The following is a 25374-nucleotide window of genomic DNA, read 5'->3' on the forward strand; positions in this document are numbered from 1 at the left end:
GAACCCTGTCTCAAAATAAAAAAAAAATAATAATAATAAAAAGCAATCATGAAACAGTAAGTGCCAAGAAAGAAGTTACTTTGTAAGGAAGGACTTGAATCCAATTATTGTTTACTCAATACATTATTGGGCAAAGATTCTGAACTGGGGCTGGGGATGTGGCTCAAGCCGTAGCACGCTCGCCTGGCATGCATGCAGCCGGGTTCGATCTTCAGCACCACATACAAAGATGTTGTGTCTGCCGAAAACTAAAAAAATAAATAAATAAAAATTCTCTCTTAAAAAAAAAATTCTGAACTGTCCACAGCATATGTAGTCAAAATTTTCCTTATACTTTAGACTTTATTTTTTTTTTCACATCTTTTCCAATTAGTTAATTCCTAGCTTTTCCACCTCTGTTAATGGTACCAATTTTCCCAGCCTCAAAGCCCTGGAATCCGCTGATAAAGAAACTTCCCACCAATCATCAAACTCCTATTAATTCTTTCCTTGTAGTACCCTCTAGATTTTAACTCTTTTCCACTTCCACTAACTTTACTCTATCAGCTTGCCTAACACAAAACTGCTTATTACTGGTAGTAACAAACTACTTGCTATTTTAAATGTTTACATGTTTCTTTCTTTAAAAAAAATTTTTTTTAGTTGTAGATGAACAATACTTTTGTTTTATTTTTATTTATTTTTTAATGTGGTGCTGAGGATCAAACCCAATGCCTTACATATGCCAGGCAAGTGTTCTACCACTGAGTTACAACCCTAGCCCCAAGTGCATACTACATATTTCAATTAGTTTAATATTCACAATGATATAATGAGGTAAGAATCACTACTATTCCTTTTTAGACTGAGGAAATTTTAGAACAAAGTAGTTTAAAAACTTGCCCACCATCAATCACACTCATGACAAATGGCAGAGTGTCAGCCCGGCATGTCTGGCTCCAGCATGGGTTCCTCTTTTCTGGCCTTTGGATGTGGCTCACTGGTAGAGTGCTTACCTGACATGTGCTTGGCCCTGGGTTTAACTCAGAATTGGGGGGGGGGGGGGGCGGCGACATAATCCTTTACTGAGGACTACTCCTCTACTCCTCTGCTTCTTAAGAGCTCAAAATGTGGGACTGAAACAAGTGGACTATGCAGTGGTATGGGCAATACCAGGGCAAGCACTGAGTTTTTCTGACTCTGGCTCATCTTCCTATCTGTGGATGGCACTGGTCATGGCAGATGGTGTTTGAGATATTATTGGTTGGGCACAGTGGTGCATACCTGTAATCCCAGCTACTCAGGAGGCTGAGGCTGAAGGATTTCTAATTCCAGACCAGCATGAGAAGCTCAGGAAGTTCCTGTCTCAAACTATAAAAAAGGGATAGGGACGTAGCCCAGTGGTAAACATTATTTATTCAAAACATGGACCACCACATCACAGTACTAATAAAGAGACATAATGCTCAAAAGGAATAAATGTTCAACATGGAGGGCGAGACTGACTCTTGGTGTCAATGGATAAAGGAAGGTCTCACTAAAGATGCAAATTCAGAGCTGTGGCTCATTGATAAAGCACTTGCCTAGCACATGTGAGGCACTGGGTTCAATCCTCAACACCACATAAAAATCAATGAATAAAATAAAGGCATCGTGTCCATCTACAACTAAAAAATAAAATAAAATGAAAAAAAGATGGAAATTCACTATTTTTGAATAGCATATGTTTAGTATGTTAACACAGGACACTGAAACAACACCCAACCTCTAAGTTTATTTGAATACATACATTCCAAAAGCTGGCAAATTTAAATAGATTGAAACCTACTATTCAAGGCCTAAAATGTTAGTTTGTGAAAATTTTTTCACAAGCATGTCAGATGTGCCTGCAGGACTGTCACTATAAAGACTTCCCGACTCTGGGGAAGAGAATGTTCAACACTTGTTCCTTTTGAGTCCTGTATCTTCAGTATGGACACATTCCAGGTTGGCCACAGCTATGTTTGGCACCACAAAACATGCCAGCCAGTGATAGTTGTGTTGCTAATAAGAGGTCAGAAAGCATCCCTGGAAATGCAGGAACACAATTTAGAGTTCAAACAGCTGTTTGTTAAGCTGTTCTGGCAAAGCTGGAAATACACAAAGAAAGTTTTCCCCTCAACCCATTTCACTATTAGCAGCAAAGTAAATGCAAGAGAATATCTGATTTTAAAAAAGAAAGAAAGTGGGGCTGGGGATGTGGCTCAAGTGGTAGCGCGCTCGCCTGGCATGCGTGCGGCCCGGGTTCGATTCTCAGCACCACATACAAACACAGATGTTGTGTCCGCCAATAACTAAAAAATAAATATTTAAAAAAACAATTCTCTCTCTCTCTTTCTCTCTCTCCCTCTCTCTCTCTCTCTTTAAAAAAAAAAAAAAAAAAAAAGTGAAAAGAAAAAGCTTTTCCCATAACCTAATCCCCTACAAAACTGGCTCTCTGGCACATAATTCTAAAGCCATGGGATGTATAAACCATGTAAATTAGAATAAATCATCAGGGTGGCTTCAAACTATTCCTGTGACTTGTTTCTTTTTGTACTGGGGTCTGAACCCAGGAGTGCTTTACCATTGAACTACATTCCCAGCCCTTTTCATTTTTTATTGCTAAATTGCTAAGGCTGGCCTGGAACTTGCAATCTTCCTTCCTCAGCCTCCTAAGTCACTGGTATTATAGGTGTGTGCCACCACACCTAGCTAGTGTTATTTCTTTAATGCGAGACAATATTCCATTGCATAGTTATACCACATTTTGTTTATCAATTCACAGTTAATGGTCACTTGGGTCACTTGTCTTTTGGCTATTCTGAATAACGCTGCAATAAATTTATGTGTACAAGTTTTTGTGTTTTCATTTTTCTTAGGCAGTATATACTTAGGGATAGCAATTGCTGGGTTGAATGATTAACTTTCTGAGGAACTATCAAACTGTTTTCCAAAGCAGCTATACCATTTTACATTCCCACCAGCAACATATGAAGAGTTCCAACTATTCCACATCTTTAGCAACTGTCATTCTACTTCTTGTTTCTTATAAACCTAAAGGATAAAGAACAAATAGAGGTTAAAAAAAAATGCCTCTGAGTTAGACACTCCTTTAAAAGTGATATATATATATATATATATATATATATATATATTTTTTTTTTTTTTTTTTTTTTTTTTTGGTCATCTAGGTTGGTCTTCTGCTGAAATAGAATGCTGCCATGACTTTGGATGGAACGAATGTCCAAAAATGAAAACTGGTGGAATCTGGGTAGTAACTTAAGAAAACCAAACTAAGTAAGTATTCTTTAGCTTAGAAGCACAGTAAAGTGTAATTATACTTTACAAGGACTCAAAGAAAAAGTAGCTAAGGAACCTAACCAAGGTGGTAACAAGAAAAATAAAAGAATAAAAAGCTACAATGAAAATTCAAGAGTTCCTTTTTGTCTGTTACCTAAATAAAGGCAAAAGAGTTGAGTACCACAAGAATTAAGCCTGAACGCTGACAGGACAATATCAGGTCACACAAAGATGCTATCAACTCTAGACTGGATTCAGGCTGAGTAGGATGACTCTTTCCCTCCAACACACTCAACTACTATGTTGCAATGCACTGCACAAGAGTCTAGAAACAGGAAGTGGCTCATCTGGGAAGGGAGAAAGATACTGTGGCAAGAGGTATGCATGTGCTAATGAGGTTTACAGGGGCACCTGAGGGAGATAAGTCATTCAGAAAGCCTTCAGGAGTTTGGGCCTATTCTAAGTGACTGGGGAAGGATGAGAGGTGGCCAAGGTAGGTTAAATCTTTGTAAAGTCTAAGCTTATGATATAGGAAACATAGGCAGTGTAACTATTCATGCTAAATGTTATACCAGACAAAAGGAACAAAATGACTGAAGACCATAAATGTGAGATAGCTCAGTGTGCAGGGCAATTAAGAAACTAGCTGAAATCTCACCAGTTTTTGTTTAAATAAAGCTACCTGAGCCATTATTTCTGATATTACTGGGGAAAATGATGATCAACAAAACACTGTAGAGCTTTTCTGATAAGGATATAAAATCATACAAATTTTTTGTGCAAGTTAGCACAGACTCTAAATGACTACATCCAATAAGGGAACAGCTTTGCCTCGCCTCAGAGTACTTGCGTAAAACAGAGTTTTGAAAAGAAAACACAATAATTATGGTTTTGCTGAATTCAAAGAAATGCTGCCTCTGCCCTCTGGACGTGCCTCAGATGCTGCTGTCTGCACATTTAGCTCAAGACCACATTATACATCCAATGACACAGGCACCCAAATTAGAAGAGGCAGCACTGGACTCAAGGGCACCTCACAGACCACCCGAGAGGAGCAATCACACCAGGACTCTTCTGGCCCTTCCATTTTCTTTTCACTGGCAAAGGAACCAGGTGGCCACAGGTTCCTAGGATCTGCCTTGCACAGGGCAGAGGTGAAGAGGGGCAGTGCCAAGAAAAAGGGGCTGTGGGAAATTAAAGGTTCATAGGAAATGGGGTAGGGCAGAAGGGAAGAAACCCCACAATTCTATTCCTGGTCTACAGTAGCACTTTACTTCCCACTCCCATCCCAATTCTACCCAGGCCTCATCTCCAAAGACCAGAATAGCCACCAAGAGTTTGCCATGAGAAGATATGATTCCTGGCATTTCAAAGTAAAACTCCAAATACTTTGAGCACTTGTGATTGGGGTGTTGACATTTAGAGCAGGACTATCCCATAAACCTTTCTGCAATAATATAAACAGTCTATAGCTGCAATGGCCGTTCAGCTATGGAGTAAAGAAGCAGGAATAAAAAACTGAATTTCTAATTTAACTTAAATTATAAATTAATTTTTATTGTTTTCAGTGCTAGGCATTAAGCAAAGGGCCCCACACATACTGAGTGCTCTACCACTGAACTACATCCCTAGGCCTTAAAGTAAAATTTAAATAGCCAGGGCTGGGGCTATAGCTCAGCAGCCGAGCGCTTGCCTAGCATGCGAATGGCACTGGGTTCGATCCTTAGCACCACATAAAAATAAACAAATAAAATAAAGGAATTCTTTCCATCTACAACAACCAAAATAAATAAATAAATAGCCAAGTATGGTTAGTAGCTATATACTCAACAGTGCAGTTTAGATGCTATGTAAATATTCAACACATGGAGGCTAAATCCTTTGTGGTCAAACCTTAAGACATTATTAGCATGCATTACATGAGGAGTAACAGCTTCCACAAAAGTATCAATTTATAAGCTTTCAGAAAACAATCTGTTGGTACTGACAACGTGGCTCATTGATAGAGCACTTGTGAGCATGCACAGGCCCTGGGTTTAGTGCCCATCACACCTCCTACACACACACACAGACACAACACTCACTGGGTATGCTGTTCCAAGCTTATGAACCTAGCTACCCAGGAGTCTAAGGCAGAATTTTGAGGCCAGCCTTGGTAACTTAGCAAGACCCTGTCTCAAAAAGGGGTTGGGGTACAGGAATGTAGCTCAGTGTAGAGTAAACCTGGATTCAATTCCAGGTATTGCCCAAAGCGGGGAGAGTACTTAGAAGAGGCTCACTAATGATACTGTAACAGTTATCTTCTGTTTAACGGGAAGCTGGCTGAGAATACAAGTTGTCCATCCTCCTGTATCAACCAACATCTCAGGGCTTCCATATTTATGTCTAAAATAATATTAATTGAGTAAATGTTCTCAGGTTTAGGAAAAGGAATCTTGGACTTTTTTTTTATATACTTCAGGGTTTTTGTTTGTTTTCTGGGGTAGGGATGGAATTCAAGCCCTCACACGTAGGAGGCAAGTGCACTATCCCTGAGCTGTACCCTTGGCCCCATTCTCAACTTCTGATCAATAACTTTTTTTTTAATATCAGAGGTCTACGTGGGTTTTTTTTTTTTTTAGTTGTCAATGGACCTTTATTTTATTTATTTATATACAGTGCTGAAATCGAACCCAGGGCCTCCTCACATATGCTAGGCAAGCATGCTACCACTGAATCACATCTTCAGCTCCTGATCACCAACTTTTAACTTTAGAAACTAACAGAGTTGGCAGGTTATATGTATATGCCACTCTGGGCTGTATACAAACATAACAAATATAATTTAAATTCCAGTGATGAGAGAAAATAAAGGCTTGACCTTTTCCATTTCTGAAGTTTTAGTAACACTGATGTTGAGTTCAGGGTATCTTCAATACATGGAAAGTTCTAGTTAAAAACAGTTCCACTCGGGCTGGGGTTGTAGCTCAGCGGCCCTGGGTTCGATCCTTAGTACCACATAAAGACAATCAAATAAAAATATTGTGTCCATATACAACTAAAAAAAAAAAAAAAACCAGTCCCACTTAAGCCAGGCGCAGTGATACATGCCTTTAATCTCAGGGGCTCAGGAGACTCAGACAGGAGGACCGTAAGTTCAAAGCCAGCCTCAGCAACTTAGAGAGGCCCTGTCTCTAAATAAAAAATAAAAAAGGGCTGAGGATGTGGCTCATTAGTTAAGCACCCCTGGGTTTAATTCCAAGTACCCCACCTCCAAAGTCACACTAAAATTCTTTATTCTATATTTTTCTTTATCTTCTTTTTTTTTTTTTTTTGTAATAGGAATGGAAATCTGGGTCTTGTGTATGCTAAGACAAGCACTCTACCACTGATCTACATCCCCAGCCCTTTTATTTTGAGACAAGCTGGGCTCAAACTTGTGATCCTCCTGCCTCAGCTTTGCAGAGAGCTGTGATTACAGACATGTGCCAACATATCAAGCTCCTATTTTCTATACACAAATGTATAGTAGAAACATCTTCCACAGATGATATCCTGAAGAAAGAGTAAGGTCACAGGCATAAAGTTTGAAGGCATTTACCTAGTGTCTTTTACAAAATGTAAAAGTGGCATAATTATTTTTAGGTTCTTAGATATGCCATGCTTCTATCAATATGGCAGCATAAACTAAAGAAAGCCAAGTTCATGTGTCTTCCCACCTTTTACCAGACATGAGTTAGGATGGATGATATCCCTCTGGAAGAAATTAATTTAGTTCAAAGAAGGAAAAGTGAATTAAAAATCCAGCATATCTATGAATACATGCCAAATTTCTCCAGTATTATAATTACTTAGCAATTTAACCTGTCATACCTATAAAAGCAAATTAATCACCCAAAAGACTAGACCAAAATATAATGTGCCTCAGAAAAAATGATGTCAAGAATCTTAGATGCAAAAGATGTTTAATCCTTTCACAAATCTGATTACCACAGTCACATAAAACACTGTTAAATCTTGAAATAATGTTGTATTGTTATGGGAGACTGAAGTATGAATCGAACATGATCTGCCCTATTAAATATTCTAGCTGGGGATTATGGGCCATTCTCATTTAATGTAACCACTGTTAGTCCCTTTGGACAATAGAGCAACATGTATCAAAAGCCTCCCTTGAAATTATAAACTAAATTATCAGAAACAAGGAAAATATCTAGCAATAGGGAAATATGTAAGTCAATTACAGAATATTATCTAAATGTATTATGTCACTACTAAACATAGCAAAACAAATGAGGAAAATAGCAACATATTATAGTATTTTAAGTCCATTAATAATTATAGAATAAAAATGTGTGCAGTGATAAAACTTAGATCTGAAATAGTAAAAGTAATGAAGTGAAAGGATTTACACAGAATTGAGTTTCCCATCCTTGTCTACTAATGTGTCAAAGTAAATGTTAATGTGAAATGGAGTAGTATTGTTAATAAAATAATCTGAATATATTATTGTCTCCTCACATTCCTTTTCAAATTATGTATAGCTATCTATAAAAATAAAGATCTATGGGCTGGGGATGTGGCTCAAGTGGTAGCGCGCTCGCCTGGCATGCGTGCGGCCCGGGTTCGATCCTCAGCACCACATGCAAACAAAGATGTTGTGTCCGCCGATAACTAAAAAATAAACATTAAAAAAATTCTCTCTCTCTCTCTCTCTCTCTCCTCTCACTCTATCTTTAAAAAAAAAAAAATAAAGATCTATGAAATGACACAGAGACATGAAAGACAAATATACCCCCAAATGCATATTCTTTCAATAAATCCTAATTTCAAGGTCCAAACTACTTTCCCTCTCATTTTAAACTACATCAATGATTTTTGTATTTTTCAAAAAGAAATGTTTACAAAAAGCTTTTGCCATTTCGCTAAATCTAGATATTAGAAGCCCATTGTTAACCTGAAGATTAAATGAGTTGAGGAGCTAGAGATGTAGCTTAGTGGTAGAGCACTTGCCTAGCCTGAGTGATATCCTGGGTTCAATCCTTACTACCACCAAAAAAAAAAAAAAAAAAAAGGTTTTAAAACAAAAGCCATTGTTAAGGTAAGGTGGAAAACTTACTGCTAGTAATCAGTACTATTATGATAGAATTGTTAGGTCAGAAAATACAGGAACTGCTGTTAGAAATGGTAAACTCTAAGCTCTCCTGCAAAGTAAAAGTTAAGAAGCAAACATACTGAAGCATTATTTATAGCATCCTTAAAATGTTAAAGAGCTGTTCAGAGGAAACGTGCTATTTCTCAATCTTGAAACCGGAGAGAATGTTCTCCCTGGGGTCCTCAATGAGCTCACTTGTAGATAATGAAGAGTTCTTCATGTCCTCACCATAATGAGCTTTTCCACGGCTGTTTTTTATACACTCTCACTGTTGACCAACAGCATAATCCCCAAGCTACACTCAGACAAAAAACTTTACATCCCCCCATAGGACTCTGAGTAGGTGTAAGTCTCTCTGCCTTTTGGTTTAATCCTGAGTGATTTACAAATGTGTTAAGAATGGAGAAGAAATCAGGCGTGGTAGTGCACACCTGTAATCCCAGTGGCTCAGGAGGCTGAGGCAGGAGGATCAAGAAATAAAATACAAAATAGGCTGGGAATGTGGCTCAGTGGTTAAGTGTCTGAGTTCAAACCCCAGTACCAAAAAAAAAAAAAAAAAAAAACCCAAGTCTCATCTTTCAGACACTCTTCCATGGACTTTCTGCTGCTATCTGGGACAGGGATGTTTGGTACTGGGGATTGAACCCAGAGGGTACTCTACCCCTGAGCTATATCCCCAGTCCTTTAATTTTTTGAGAAAAGATCTTGATAAATTGCTGAGGTTGGCCTTAAACATCCGATTCTCCTGCCTTAGCCTCCTGAATTGATGGGATTACAGACATGTGCCACTGTGCCTAGTTGGGACAGGGTTTAAACAGTCGTGAACTTGAGGTAATAGCGGGCAAGCACTTGCCAGTTTTATGTGTAATCTCTTGGGACTCGAAAATTCTTTGACCACCTCTTATCAAAGTTGTAAACTTGAATAACATTTAAAAAGCTAATAACAGCTACCAACTACTGTCTACTTTATGCCAGTCACTGCTTTAATTACACTAACATATTATCTCTTTTAATCCTCACTATGACCCTAGGAAGAAAGGTGTTATTGTTCCCATTTTACAGATGGGAGGATCCAAAAAAAAAAAAAAAAGATGTTAACTGCCCAAGATTACTGTTTTAATCAGTTTTTCTTCCTGCTGAGACCAAAACACCCAATAAGAACAGAATTAGAGGAGGAAAAGTTTATCTTGGGGCTCAGAGTTTCAGAGGTCTCAGTCCACAGACAGCCGGTTCCATTCCTTGGGGTGCGAAGTGAGGCAGAACATCATGGTGGAAAGCTGTGCCTAAGGAAAGCATATCTAGGCAGGAGCCTGTTTCTTTATACTATCACTACTACAGGTGTCTGTCATTTCAAATCCCAGAGATGGTGAAATTAAGGAAGTATCTACCAAAAGGACCAAATTTTCCTCAAAAAGTCATTTGAGGTTACTTTAAAAAATATTTCAGAATTTTATGATACTAAGAATGGCCACAGTGAACTTTAGCCTAAAAGATTTAAAATCAAGTCAAACCCCAGCCAAGCACAGTGGCACATGCCTATAATCCCAGCAGCTCGGGAGGCTGAGGCAGGAAGATCGTGAGTTCAAAGCCAGCCTCAGCAACAGTGAGGTTGCTAAACAACTCAGTGAGACTCTTGTCTCTAAATAAAATACAAAATAGGGATGGGATGTGGCTCAATGGTCGAGTGCCCCTAAATTCAATCCCTGGCATCTTCCCACCTCACCCCTCAAAAAAGAAAAGAAAAACAATCTCTGAGCACAGCACTTTAATTTCCTGAGCTACTCTTCGGATATACTAGGGTGCAAAATATTAACTACTGGGAGCTGGGGTTGTGGTTGAGAGGTAGAGCACTTGCCTGAGAATTGAACCCAGTGTGAGGCACTGGTAGAGCACTTGCCCAGCATGTGTGAGGCATTGGGTTTATTCTCAGCACCACATATAAATAAATGAACAAAATAAAGGCCCATCAACATCTTAAAAAATATTTTTTTAAAATTTACTATTTACTATTTGAATATAACTCTATTGTTTTAATAAAACTGATACACGTGTTCCAAAGTAAAGTAACAAGCCAGATGTGGTGATGCACAAACATAATTCCAGCTATTAAGGAGCCTGAAGCAGGAATATTGCAAATTCAAGGCTAGCCTGGGCAACTTAGCAGGATTCTACTCAAAAAAATAAAATAAAATAAAAAGGGGGCTTAGAGATTGTAGCTCAGTGATAAACTACTTGCACTGGGTTTGATACCCAGTAGCACAAAAAAATAATAAAGGGCTAGAGATATAGCTCAGTGACAGAACACTTGCCTAACGTGTTAGGCCGTAGATCCAATCCTCAATCCCACAATTAAAAAAAAAAAGGTAAAGTAACAAAGAAAGTACATAAAAATCACCTGAAATCCAGTTACTGGAAGCCAACAGCTACCTTCCGGGGACCATTTGGAAAAAAGTCTTTGTATATAATAAGCAAAAATAAAAAGATAACAATTTTCCTAAATGGACTCTTTATCTCATTTGGCCTCATTTGTGTATAAAAAGTATCTAAAAGGTAGCGATTAAAAACACGGAATCAGGGCTGGGGATGTGGCTCAAGTGGTAGCGCTCGCCTGGCATGCGTACGGCCCAGGTTCGATCCTCAGCACCACAAAGATATTGTGTCTGCCGAAAACTAAAAAATAAATATTAAAATTCTCTCTCTCTTAAAAAAAAAAAAAAAAAAAAAACACAACACGGAATCAGTACTCCAACCAATTTCAGTTCTAACCCATGAACTGGGGCAAATTATCTAACCTAAACCTCAGGTTACTTACCAGTGAAGTGGGGATAACAGTACCTGCCTTTAGAGGAATACTGTGAGGATTAAAAGTGAATGCAAGTAAAATACTTGCTTAGCATAAGGGTAAGCATTCAATAAATTAGTTATATTATTATGTATTAAAAGAGGATCCATTTAAACCTACCCTGTACAAATACAGACATTATTCTATGTTGACAGAATAGAACTTTACATCAACATTGCCTCCTTCATAGTGTTTCACTTAATAGGTTCTGGAACCTACCTAAGTAAATACTGATAAGGGCTTAGAGTTTTATTTCGTTTTAGCTATAAAGCCAAAGATGACCTCTTTTACACATTTTAACATTTCTGAAATGCATCCTACAATTGACAGAAGTTAATAATTGGCAGAAATTTTTTTCTTAGGTAGCACACTGATTCACTGAAACAAACATCCTTTATGTCTACATTTTTTAAAAACTTGGCTGATAATTTCTTAAGAATAAATTCTTTGGGCTGGGGCTATGGCTCAGCGGTAGAGCACTCTGCCTAGCACATGCAAGGCCCTGGATTCGATCCTTAGCACCACATAAAAATAAATTAAATAAAGGTATTGTGTCCAACTACAACTAAAATAAATAAATAAGAAGAAATTCTTTAAAAAGTATAATTGACAGATAGCTTTGTTCTGATATTTGTCCCCCAGCTGCCATTGGGAAAGACTGTATTGGTACATCATCCAAAGACATGGGGCGGTGTTATCCACTTCCTCATACCCTAGCCAATAGAGGATGAGACCCATCTTTATCTACTTTGCTAACCTCACACACAAAATGACCTCCTTTTATTTGCATTTCTTTTAGCATTGAAAGAAACTTATTTTAGGCAGGAAGTCCAATAAGTCACTAGTAGAAGCAAGGAGGAGTGAACAAAACAGATCTACCGCTCCCCTACATTTCTGGTACTAATGCCTGACAGTTGAGAGGAGCAGGAATGCACATCAGAGGGGATGCCACAGCCAGACCTAAGGTCAAACCCCAGCTTTGCACCACACTAGCCATGTAAATCTGAGTGAGTCTTAACCTCTGAGCCTGTCCCTAAACCCATAAGATGGGGCTAACAGTTCGAGTCTTTCAGAGCCCAAGAAGACTAGGAGGGGCTGATGCTGTGGCTCAGTGGTAGAATGCTTTCCTAGCACGTATGAGGCACTGGATTCAATCCCCAGCACCAAGCAAGCAAATAAATAAATAAATAAATAAATGAATGAATGGAGTTATGTTCATCTACAACTAAAAATATAACTAGGAATAAGGTATGAACCTACCAGCATATAATAAATATTCTATAAATGGCAGCTATTCCACGTGAACTTCAACCTATACTTTATGGTGGTAAATGTTCAAAGGAACACTGCATTTTCTTATATATTTCTTTCTCCAAAAAAGGGAAGACTGATGGTCAGTCCCCTCAAAAGAGTCTTACACAGGAACTGAAAACACATTCTCAGCACCTATTTGGAAACAGTCTGTTCCACTGATAAAATGAATATGATAAAAGACAAACAAATTTATTTGCTTTGAGAGAATACTAAACAACAAAACAACAAACTGTATTCGTTCCTTTTTTTTTGGTACTGGGGATTGAACTCAGAGGCACTAAACCATTGAGCCACACCCCCAGCCCTATTTTGTATTTTATTTGGTGATAGGGTCTCACTGAATTGCTTAGCATCTACCTTGCTGAGTTGCTGAGGCTGGCTTTGAAATCGCAATCCTCCTGCCTCAGCCTCCTGAGCTGCTGGGTTTACAGGTGTGAGACACGGGGCCTAGCTGTATTCATTCTTAAAAACACCTCTGCTCGCTCTTTCTTTCTTTCTTCTTTCTTTCTCCTCCCTCCCTCCCTCCCTTCCTTCCTTCCTGATGCTGGAGATTGAACCCAGAGGCACTTTTACCACTGAGCCATATCCCCAGCCCTTTTTATTTTTTGAGAAGGATCTCACTAAGTTGTTGAAGCTGGCCTAGAACTTGTGATCCTCCTGCCTCAACCTCCAGAGTCCTTGAAATTATAGGCCTGTGCCATTGTGCCCAGCTCTACCTCTTATTTCTTTAGGTTGGATAATTCAAACACCCAAAATGAGACTTGTACGCTGGAATTCAGGACTTAGAGCCATGATGAAAACTGTGACCAACCAAACCAGGGTTTGATTTTTCAAGGATTATAATCAATGGTCATTCTTTTTACCCCACCCCACCCCCTTTTTTTGGGTAGTACTAAGGTTTGCACCCAGGGGCCTTTAACCACTAAGCCACATCCCAGTCTTTTTTTTTTTTTTTAATTTTTATTTTTTTCATTTATTTATTTTTTCCAGTCCTCTTTTTAATTTTGAGACAGGGTCTCGTTAAGTTGTTGAGGCTTGCTTTGATCTTGCAATCCTTCTGCCTCAGCCTCCCAAAGAGCTGGGATTACAGGCATGCACAGCCACATTTGGCTTAAATGGTCATTCTTTATTCAGTTACACAGGAGACTTGTGCAAATGTCACTAGATGACAGGCAGAAATACCATTATTTTATTTTTTCTTTCAGCATCTCTGGAACCACTCCCCTCCTAGCTCACACCCTTATTACTGCAACATTCCAGGCTCAGAGCTTTGAGCCTCCCTTTCTGCAATGCATTATGAACAGAGGACACTTTCATCAACAGCTAAATTCCTGAGGCTTCTTAAGGACCAAACCAAACTCTTACTGGATTTTTCTTACCTGGCTCCGATTCTATCTTCTTTTCTAATATTCACCATCTAGACCCTTATTCTGTCTTCTCCATCTCAATCACAACATGCAACTTCCCCTACACGACTCCCTGCTTGCTGAATGTCCCTTGTTCTCTTAACCCATACTTTTCATCTCCCAAGGTAGAGTTTGAATCCCAACCCTTGCACACATCTTCATTTGATGTCAGCTCTTACTAATTTCTTCCTTTCCTGAATTACCCTAGCAATTAATGTGCAACTCAACTCCAGCATTCCACCAAACACAGGTTCACTACTGAGAATTAATAGTTGTGTGATCGGGCTGGGGATGTGGCTCAAGCGGTATCTCGCTCGCCTGGCATGCGTGCGGCCCGGGTTCGATCCTCAGCACCACATACCAACAAAGATGTTGTGTCCGCCGAGAACTAAAAATAAATATTAAAAATTCTCTCTCTCTCTCTCTCTCTCTGTCTCCTCTCTCACTCACTCTTTAAAAAAAATAGTTGTGTGATCTTGGACAGATCATTTAACCTCTATGAAGCATAATTTCTTCATCTATAAAATAATAAAGAGTTTAAGTTACGAGATTTTAAAAGATCTTTCCTGTTCTACAAATCCTGTAAGTTAATATACTACCTGGTACTGTTTCATGTATTAATCTTACTCATTTCTCTTATAAGAATTTAGAACTGCTGAAGGGAGAAAGGACATCTTAATTTCTTCCCCAACTCTCAAAGCAACTGCTCCCAGGATCTAGCTCAAGGAGGTACTCAGTAAGTATGACACTGAAATAGGCCAAGCAGCACCTGCAAAGAGCCCAAAGTGAACATGGGACCTATTTCTCGAGTAGTTCAGGAAGCCAGTAAGGGTAGTGAGTGACAGCAGGAGAAGGCGCGTAGATTATCAGAGTAGGACTGGATCTCATCCAGAGCTGAAGAAAGTAAGCAGCTAGCTCTAGGCTGGAATGAGCACAAGTCTGAAAGCTTAAAATGGCCTTCTGATTCCTATGCAGCACTGTTTGAAACAGGTAACATATGCCCCTACACAGCAACTGTAACTTTGAGTTCAATTCAGGCAGTTTCATGTGACCTAGTGAAGACTACTCAGGGTTTTTTGTTTTGTTGTTGTCGTTTTGGTGCTTGGGATTGAACCCAGGGCCTTGTAGAATGCTAGGCAAGCATTCTACCACTGAGCTACATCCCCAGCCCCTTACTCAGGGGTCTTGTCAGCAAAGAACCTCAGAGACTATCACAAGCCTGCACTACTATAATGGAGAAACTTAAGTGCATCTCAGCCTTGCAAGGCCTCAAGCAAGAAAAGAGCAAGTGCTTCCATTTTTAAGGCCCATTGCCCTTCCCTTCCCAAGAAATGCAAGCTTATATAAAAGGGACAACACAGATATATTAAAGCATTCAGTTCTGATTTAGGCTTCCAGTAAAATGCTTTTAAAAAATATTTTTTAGTTATACATGGACACAATATCTTTATTTTATGTGGTGCTGAGAATCAAACCCAGTGCCTCACATGTGTGAGGCAAGCACTCTGACACTGTGCTACAACCCCAGCCCTCCAGTAAAATGTTTTTATTTCTTTCTTTTCTCAGGGCAGCAGGTCAATGTACATATATAAAGCAAAGAAGGAATCTGTTGATAGGAATCCTTCCTAACTAAAAGTTAACCAAGAACTTCAAGATAGCGAGAAGATGTAATCTTTAACTCTAAACAGAGGCACAGGGCAAAGCCCCCATCAATTTCATTATACTGAAATGAACTACATTCAACTCATATGTACATGTCTTCTTTGTCAAGGAGGGCAGATATAGCCCTATTTCAATCCAAGTTAAATTGGTCGGTGCTGTTCTAGCCACTCTGAAACATGTTTTGGTTCACAACTAACATCCTAAAAAGAGTTTTCAAATGATATCAAAGCCAGTCAAATGAAGCCAGTTTACTCCTTAAAGAATCAAATGAGGAAAACTGTTGTTTTGTTGCTTCACTAACCTCACTTATGACAAAGCACATCCCTCCTCTTCACTCAGCTGTTTCAATTATGAGACAAAGGGCAACTACTATATGGACACTTTTTTTTTTTTTGAGTTAAGTCACAAGATTATTAAGAAACAGCTAATGGCCACTGTTCAAAAGCAATAATGGCATTATGATTTCATATCTCAGTTATCTACCAAATTGGAAAGAATCAAGTATATGTATTTTAGTAAATGTAAGCCCTCTGAATCACTTTCTTCTCCATCATAAAAGTTTGGCCAGGTGCAGTGGCCACATCTGAAATACCAACTACTTAGGAGGCTGAGGCCTTAGGCTCACAAATTGCCTTAGCAACTTAGCAAGACTCTCGGCAATTTATTGAGACCCTGTCTTTAAAAAAAAAAAAAAAAAAAAAGAAAGGAAAGAAAGAAAAAGGAAAGAAAGAAAAAGAAAAGAAAGAAAATCTTCTGGAAGGAAAGATTTAAGGTAAAGAACTTATAACTGCTTATGGTCTAGAACAAACTTCAGAGACAGTAATCAGGGAACGTTACAGTCCAAAAAGACGTCAAATCCCTGTGTTTTGTTTGAATTTGATTTAGTGCCAAATATGCAATGGGATAGACTTAGAGAAAAATATAAACTATCAGCCTTCAGTGGGTTGATGGAGAAATCTATTTGTTAAAAAAGTTTCAAAAAGGGTTTTGCACAGGGTACAAAGGTGTGTACTTGAGTAGTCATTTTATTACAAGTGGGTTATCGGCTAGAAATAGTAATCACCCACAAAAACATCAAATTATCTCTGTACACCAATGACATGGAGTGATGTGTCAAGGTGCCTTTGCTCTGCTTCCAGCTCTCTAAGAAAATAAGAAGGTCTCATTCTGCAGGCGTTCTGACAAACACTATGGACTTTAAGAACACCTAAAGAGCTAGATGTCAAAACAAAGCTTTCTTCTCCCTTCAGGGCTTTTCCTATCACCTTCTACAAAGATTAACCTATATTTCTAACATTAGAAAACTGCTGAGCAGGCAACTACAGAGTAGAATTCCATGCCTTAGGCATTGGGAGCAAAATAGCAACTATCAATATGCCCAAATAACTGAAGAAAAAAAAAATCATGAATCTTTCTATGCAGCTGTTTCTGTAAATCACATTTTCACTTACTTCCTCTATAAATTCTAAGAATTTCATTCAAGGGTAGAAAACAAAAAGCTGGCAAATTCTGACAATCAGACTAAGGCTCAGAGGAAAGAATGTCACCACTTGAGACACGGTCAACACACATTAAACTTCAGCTTTTCTCAGACACATTCTTTGACAATACTCACCTCTGTAAAGATAAATTGCATATCCAAAAGGGCAAACTGCTCCAGTCAATTAGGTAAACAACATAATTAACATGTGCCAGGTGGGGAGCAAATGCTCAATGTAAATAGTGAGACTCAAAATAAGCTACAAATGTGAAGCTATTTGGAAACTATCAGCAGATTTCTTTTTGCAATTAGAGTTTAATAAGGGGTAACTGCTCCTCAACTTTCTCTTAAGAAAATTGAAATCTGACTTGTACAATGACAAGTTGAACCCTATTATATACAACTCCATTAGATTTTTTCATAAAGAATAAAAATACATCTAGGTTCTTTAATGAGTTTTGGCAAATACTTCTAACAACCTCTAAACTGGGAAAAATCAATCTCTAACCTACCAAGATATTACAGAATTTAAAACCCTTTGGCTATGTAAAATAAGACTAATAGAATACTTTTACAAAAAATACTTCAAGTTTAGGTGTTCAAAAAATTTTCTGATTTTTTATAAACTGATTTTTTTACAATGTAAATCAATCTACTCATTTCCTTCCTTTCTACAATCATATTACTCATACTTTTCTTGAAATTTTGGCAGTATCAACAAACAGAACTACTCAAGGTAACCACACAAAGGCAGTTAAAGAACACACATCACACCAACTCTTAAGTCACATTTAATATTCAACTCAGCGCCTATTGCAAGCTATCCTGATCAAACCTAATGGTATATGTTAAAAAAGTGTGCCATGAAAGAACAAGCACAGCTTCTTTGTAATCACAGCAAAGAAGGTAGCTGAGCACAAGGAGAGGCAACCTCAGCATGGTGCTTGGCATCAACACTTACCTTGAGGATGTCCCCCCTTTTGAAGCTCAGCTCATCGTCTGCAGTGGCTTTGAAGTCATATTTGGCGATGGCTTCCATTCTGAGCGCTGCTCAGTGCTCAGGAGCCTGAAGCAGGGGGGAAGGGAGTCTTCCCTGCTGAAGCAACCCAGCCCTCTGGGCTCAGCCTCGCTTCTGGTCTGGGAATACTCCAGCACGCTGAGAAGCACAATGCCACCCTGAATCAGAAGAGGAACGATTGAGAAGTGGCCAGGATCCACGGCAGCCCCGCCCTGCCAATCGACCTGCAGTCCCAGCCCCCACGCCCCCTGGCTTGCAAGGTTCAGCCCTCCTCCTCCCTTCCAGGCAACAGCCCCTCTTCTTCTTCCTCTTTTTAGCCTCAGCCCCAGGCAACTGACAAGCCTAGCGGCCAATGGCGGCAGCTGCTTGCGCTATTCCAGAACACACTTCCTCTTCCTTCCCACTGGGTGTGCGCGCTGTGCAGGAACCGGCTGGAGTCCCGTTCAGTCTCCGCCTTTCCTCCTGCACCCCTCATACCTCTCTGGCACCCAATGCTGTCCACTGAAAGAAAGACCCCACCCTGGGGACAGCACCCCACTCTTCTTGGTTAAATAGGCCTACTTCCCTCCTTTTTTGCCAATGCTTCAAGGCTTCCTGGGAGCACCAGCTCCCCTACTCCACAGTCAAAAGCAAGCCATGCTGCGGTCTAGCTGCTTTACTCTTCATGAAACTAACTCTCACCTGCTCTCAAGAAAGCGAGAGAAAGTGAAACTAGACATGCCTTTTTAGTCCCAATTACCACCAAGAATTCTGGTGGCCTTCCCCCACCACATATGAACTGATCGGCATGCTCAGGCCACCAGAGAAAGATACTCCGGAGCGCTCTTTGTTGGTAGAGATCTGTCCTTGCTTAAGTCTCCCTTTCCCCTGAAGATTCCCAGATCTGTGGAGTCCCCACCAGTCTTTGAACTAGATGACCAAGGTTCAGCATTCCAGAAGTAGCCTCCACATTACTTCTAATTAGCCTAAACAGCAGAGCTAAAGTCTTAATCTACACTTGAAAGGAACCCTTTTTTTGTGTGCATGGGGCGGGTGGTTACTGGGGATTGAACCCAGGGGCCCTCTGCCTCTATGACATGGTGTCCCTAAATTACCCAGGCTGGTTTCAAACTTGTGATCCTCCTGCCTCAACAGGGATTACAGGTTTGCATTCCACGCCAAGCAAAAGGAATCCCGTTTAAAAAAAAAAAAAAAAAAAAAGAGCTGCCAAGCATCTAAGCATCTAATGTGGGGAAAGAAAGTACAGGGCCTGTGTCAGAAGGTCAGACTGAAGACCCACACAGTTACTCTGAGTACAGCTTTTCTCAGGGCCAGAAAAGTACTAAACACAGTGTACCAGGCGAAGGTGAACTGGGGTCAGTGCAATCACTGCTTTAGTGGAAGAGTCTCCCACCACTAAAAGGGATACAACCTTAACCTTTGCATACCTAAAGGCAAATGAAATCCCATTCTTGTTTGCTCAGCCACTGTTTTCATACACACTAAACAAAAGCAGAAAACAACAAAGGCACTGGCAGAATGGAGACTGATTATTTACAGTGGCACCTTTCTGCTAGATAATTCCCATCTAGCAGCTCATGTGAGAGGTAGGAGAGATTATTCTTTTATCCTAAAGCTAACCATTGAGGCATTAATCAAATATAGCTTCAAAGGACTAAGCAGGAAACCAGATGGAAATATTCAGCTCAGACTGAGAGGATTAAAGAAATAACCTGGTAAAAAGTCTTTCAGGCTAATTCTGAAAGCCAAACATTCTGCTACAGGTAACTAATAAACCAAACCACTACCTTCCAGGTTATACCTAAGACATTCTATGTGGTGCTGGCTCTAAAAGAGTAAAGAAAAGCTACAGCAAACATAAATATTTTAAAAATACTAAGACTTTTGTGTATCTAAATGCCCTTCACTTACACTCTGTAGTTATTTTTATCAAATTAGTCCATATATAATTTTTTTAAAGAGAGAATTTTTTAATATTTATTTTTTGGTTTTCGGTGAACACAACATCTTTATTTTATTTTATTTTTTTATGTGGTGCTAAGGATCGAACTCAGAGCATGCCAGGCGAGCGCACTACCGCTTGAGCCACATCCCCAGCCCTCCATATATAATTTTAAAAGCCAGAGTATATCTTCCATTGCCTACTTATTTTAACAGGTCCTCAGGGCTAATTGAGGAGCCTACATGCATCAATGATGGAAAGCTGAAGAAGAATGGAACAAATCTGAAAAAACAAGTTTTATTTTTTAAAACAGAAACCACACAAATCAAAGCACTGTCACTGTCAAGGTACCATGTAATATAGGGCATAAACTTTTACCTGCATCATAGTTGAATAACAGGAACATAAAAAACAAGATGGTTCTCAACACCCACCTACTCAATTCATCTGCCACAGGTTACTGAGTGAAAGCTTTGAAAGACTAACACTCCTCAAAAGTATAATTATTCCAGTAATCACTCAAGTAAATTGTTTTGTGAAACAGTTCATAGAAAATTAATACTTACAAGCCTGTGCCAAATAAAATTTAGCATCGCATTTACAAAACTTGGAAAGGTCAGCTTATTAGGGTATCCAAAGAAAAGGAATTCTATCCCATACATAACACTAATGTCTAAAAGTAACAAATCTGAAGGAAGACACAATTTTTTAAATAAATTTCCCTCTTTTGCGATATGACGCGAATTGAACCCAAGACATTAAGCATGCACTCTACCACTGAGCTAAACCATAACCTCTGCACAGATGCTGCTGTTCTCCCCAAGAAAATGAAGTAGCAATACGCTTAACACTGTCGCCTGATCAGAGCATCTCTAAACTGTCTAAACTGTTAGCACACACTCTACAGCTCATTACACTCAGTGATTTTTTTTTTTTTTTTTTTTTTTGGATACTGGGGATTGAACTCAGGGCCTCATACATTTTCATTTTTTACTCTGAGGCAGGGTCTTACAAAGTCTCCCAGGCTAGTAGCCTCCCAAGCAGCTAGAATTACGGGCGTGCACCACACCAGGCATTCACGGAATTTAAATAAAGTATAACTAATTGTTCAAAGGATGTGCCCTAAAATGCAGTATCCTGTTGTCTTTCTTCTGTTTATTTCTCTTCTTCCCCAAATTCACAGAAAATATATCACAATGGCACAGTATAGTATTGAGTTTGCATAGTCTGTCCAGAGGCAGGCTGTTATTCATTTAAGTAATGACCCTGCCAATCATAGCAATAACTTACGAAAGCCTTTTAAATAAGTCTGTTTTCTAATCTGTAAAATGGGATAATAGCTGCCTTTAAGATTCACTGAGCGGGCTGGGGATGTGGCTCAGGCGGTAGCGCGCTCGCCTGGCATGCGTGCGGCCCGGGTTCGATCCTCAGCACCACATACCAACAAAGATGTTGTGTCCGCCGAGGGCTAAAAAATAAATATTAAAAAAAAAAATTCTCTCTCTCCCCTTTCTCACTCTCTCTTTAAAAAAAAAAAAAAAGATTCACTGAGCATTAAATTAGATAACATATGCAAAGTGCTTTGGTCAGAGCCTAATGTATAACACCACTCAATACAAGCTAAAAATGTTACTTTAAAACACATAAAAGGAAATGCAATGTGCTGGGGATATACTCAGTGGTAGAACATTTGCCTAGCTTACTCAAGGCCCTATGTTTGATTCCCAGCACTACCCCCTAAAAAAAAAAAAAAAAAAAAGGAAATGTAAATTAAAACAAATTAAATTTCATGTATGAATCAGCTTTTTTTTTTTTTTTTTTTTTGGTACTCGGTCTTAAATTTAGGGATGCTCTACCACTGAGCAGCATCCCAAAACCTTTTTATTTTGAGAGAGTCTAAACTGGCCTTAACCTCCTGCTCAGCCTCGCCAGTTGCTGGGATTACCGATGTGTGCCACCACACCTAGCTATATATTTTAAAGACTTATAATATCCAGTTTTTGTATACTTTGGGTAAAGAGGCTCTCTACCCTATCCTATGTTACTCATTCAACACTGAAAAGTTACTACTATCTGCCAGATTTAGCTTGGTATATATAAAACTATCAGAGTCCACATTCTAGCTGAGAATTAATTAGCTCAATATTTTTGGAGAGTAATTTGGTACTACAACAATTTTAAAATACATACTCTGATTAAGCAATTCCACTTCCCTGATTAATTTTACTAAAATAGTGACACAAAATACAATGTGCAAAATACATATATTGATCAATATCCATGAATTTACCTAGGGGATATCTTTCTATATAGTGGGAAGGTATGTTATCAAGTTTAAAAAAACTGCAGAAAAATTAGTTTATCCCATTTCCATAAAGCAAAATAACCCGTATATATTTTTAAAGATAGAAAGCTACCTAGGAATGAGATCACAGAATATTCTTACTTTCTGCACAATACACCTCAGTGATATTCTGTTTTTACACTAAAAATGTATTACTTTTTTTTTTATTTTGAGAGCTATATACTTATACACAATAACTGGGTTCATCCTGACAAACAGTTCACGATCTCCCTTTTTTCCCCTCCTCTCTCATTATCCTTCATGTATTTCTTTTGTTGTTGGAACACAAACCAAAAAGCTTACAGATTCTCTGCAGTAGACCTGGATTAACTATCACTTTACCACATACATATAAACTGAGTGACACTGGAGAAATAACTTGGGGGTGGGGAGCTGTGAAACCAAAAGCTCTTAAGGTAGTGAATGGCCAAAGATTGTCAGTCTCTCTCTTCAGGGCAAAATTAAGGGAAACCTGAAAATTCACAATTTAAAAATTGTGAACCTGAAATTTCACAATTTAAAAACTGTGAACCTGAAATTTCACAATTTAAAAAACTGTGAAAATTCCTGAAGAGAGAAAATTTGACCATTCAAAATCATGACAGAAACCATGACGGGTGATGAGGAAAAGTAAATAAATGTCTCAAAGTTTAAAAAAAAAGTGCATGCTGCAAATGGCTTGGCAGAGTCTCTGGCAAAAAGAGATGTTAACACCATCAAATACTGGTCAACATGTTGTAGGAGTAAATCTAGAACTTGCTTCTACAAATGTAGACTCAGAAGGACCTTCTGGTAGGCAAATGAATGGTCATTAAGTATGAACTTAGGAATGATGAGGAAGCTCAGTGATAGAACACTTATACATTCAAGTCCAAATTCAATCCACAGCACACAAAGAAAAAAAAAAGGATAAACTTAATGGTAAATCAATCCATATCACAGTCCTAAGAGTGATCAAAAATTAAACATAGGGCTGGGATTGTAGCTCAGTGGTAAAGTGCTGGCTTAGCAAGGGTGAGGCACTGGGTTCGATCCTCAGCACCACATTAAACAAATAAACAAAAAACAGATAAATTGAACATATAGGGGCTGGGCTTATGGCTCAGTGGTAGAGCACTTTCCTAGCATGCATGAGGCACTGGGTTGGATTGTCAGCACCAAATATAAATAAATAAAATAAAGGTCCATTGAGAACTAAAATAATTTTTACAAAACTGTAGTTTAAAAACAATTAAACATATAAATCTGATTACACAGCCAGGCACTATCTGTAGTCTTAGCTGCTCAGGAGGCTAAGAAGGAGGACCAAAAGTTCAAGGCCAGCCAGGGCAACTTAGCAAGACCTGATTCAAAAAACAATATAAAAAAGTCAGGGTAGTGTAGCTCAGTGGCAAAGCACCCCCGAATTCAATTCCCAGTATGGGGAGGGAACAACCACTAATCACACCTAGAGTCAGTTATATTAGGATATTCTAAATATTTACTTCAAATATAGAGAAAATGTCATTTTAAGTCTCACACCAGTTTATTTATTTTTGTGACACTAGGGTTTGAACCCAAGCAACCCTCATGTATGCTAGGCAAGCACTCTACCACTGAGTTATACCTCCAGGCCCCAGGACTTATTATTTTATGACTACATTCTGTAAGTATTGGTTATTGGACCTTCTGCATTGAAATCATTCCATTCAGAGACTGATTCACTATGAGTTGCTTGCTGGAATTCAGCTGAAACCTAATTTTAAAAAGATCCCCAGGTAGCCAGGCACAGTGTTGCATACCTATAATCCCAGCAACTTGGGAGGCTGAGGCAGGAGAATCACATCGGCTCAGGATACAGCGCCCCTGGGTCCAAGCCTGGGGGGGGGGGCGGGGGGAGATGGGACAGAATGGATGGATCCCCAGGTGATTCTTATGCATATAATTTTTTTTCCGTTGGAGACTGAACACAGAGCCTCATGGTAGGCAAGCATTCTATCACTGAGCTATCTCTCCAGCTCTTTTTATTTTGAGACAGGGTCTCACTAAGTTGCTGAGGCTGGCCTCAGACTTGTGATCCTCCTGCCTCAGCTCCTGAATATCTGGGAAAACAGGTGTGCATCACCACGCCTGGTTTACGCATATAAATTTTAAAAATCACTGCTATACTATAAAGGTGATATAAACAAAAATTTTGATTTGCATTCCAGAAAATGCACTTTAATTAAAAATAACTAATAGGGACTGGGGCTGGGGCTCAGTGGTAGAGCGCTCGCCTAGCATGTGTGAGGCACTGGGTTCGATCCTCAGCACCACATAAAAAAAATAAATAAATAAAAATTAAAAAAAAAATAAAGGTGTTGCGTCCATCTAAAAACTAAAACATTAAAAAAAGAATAATAATTTTTCTCAGGAGAGCATGGTGGTTCTCCACCCTGTACTACTCAATTTCTTCAAACTCTATTGCTCTTTTGCTTTATGTAACAATTACAACTGCTGCTGAACACATGGAACATAAGTACCATTTGGGGGGGGATTTTTCTAAGTACCATTAACAAGCAGAACTTAAAACCCAGCAATTCTCTCAAATCAAAATAACCAACTGAAAAAGTATGCCCCAAGCATTTAAATGCTTGCACTTGTGTCAAAAAAGTTGATTATAGGGGCTGGGATTTTGGCTCAGAGGTAGAGCGCTTGCCTAGCACAGGCGGGACTCAGGTTCGATCCTCAGCACCACATAAAAATAAAGGCATTGTGTTGTGTCCAAGTACACCTAAAAATAAATATTAAAAAAAATAAAGATATTGTGTCCACCTAAAACTAAAACATAAATATTAAAAAAAAATTTTTTAAGTTGACTATAAGAATTAACTTTTTTAAAAAATCTCGGGATTAGAAAAATTTTAAACATAGGAAGGGGCAAGTAAGGTATTTCCTCTTCTTTTTTAGTTGT

At 38.9% G+C, this 25374-nt stretch overlaps 1 protein-coding gene across 1 annotated transcript in view; it reads right to left on the reverse strand.

Moving 5' to 3' along the window:
• GRB2 (growth factor receptor bound protein 2) overlaps positions 1 to 25374 on the reverse strand; it is a 69216-nt gene that overhangs the window by 41091 nt on the left and 2751 nt on the right. The window contains exon 2 of the mRNA XM_081270499.1: positions 18100 to 18314. Within this exon, the coding sequence (XP_081126625.1) occupies positions 18100 to 18177 (78 nt within the window). The 5' untranslated portion in view covers positions 18178 to 18314. The remainder of the gene's footprint in view (positions 1 to 18099; positions 18315 to 25374) is intronic.

This window comes from Spermophilus citellus, assembly GCF_964194105.1.
Source record: "Spermophilus citellus genome assembly, chromosome: 17".
Taxonomy (NCBI): Eukaryota; Metazoa; Chordata; class Mammalia; order Rodentia; family Sciuridae; genus Spermophilus; species Spermophilus citellus.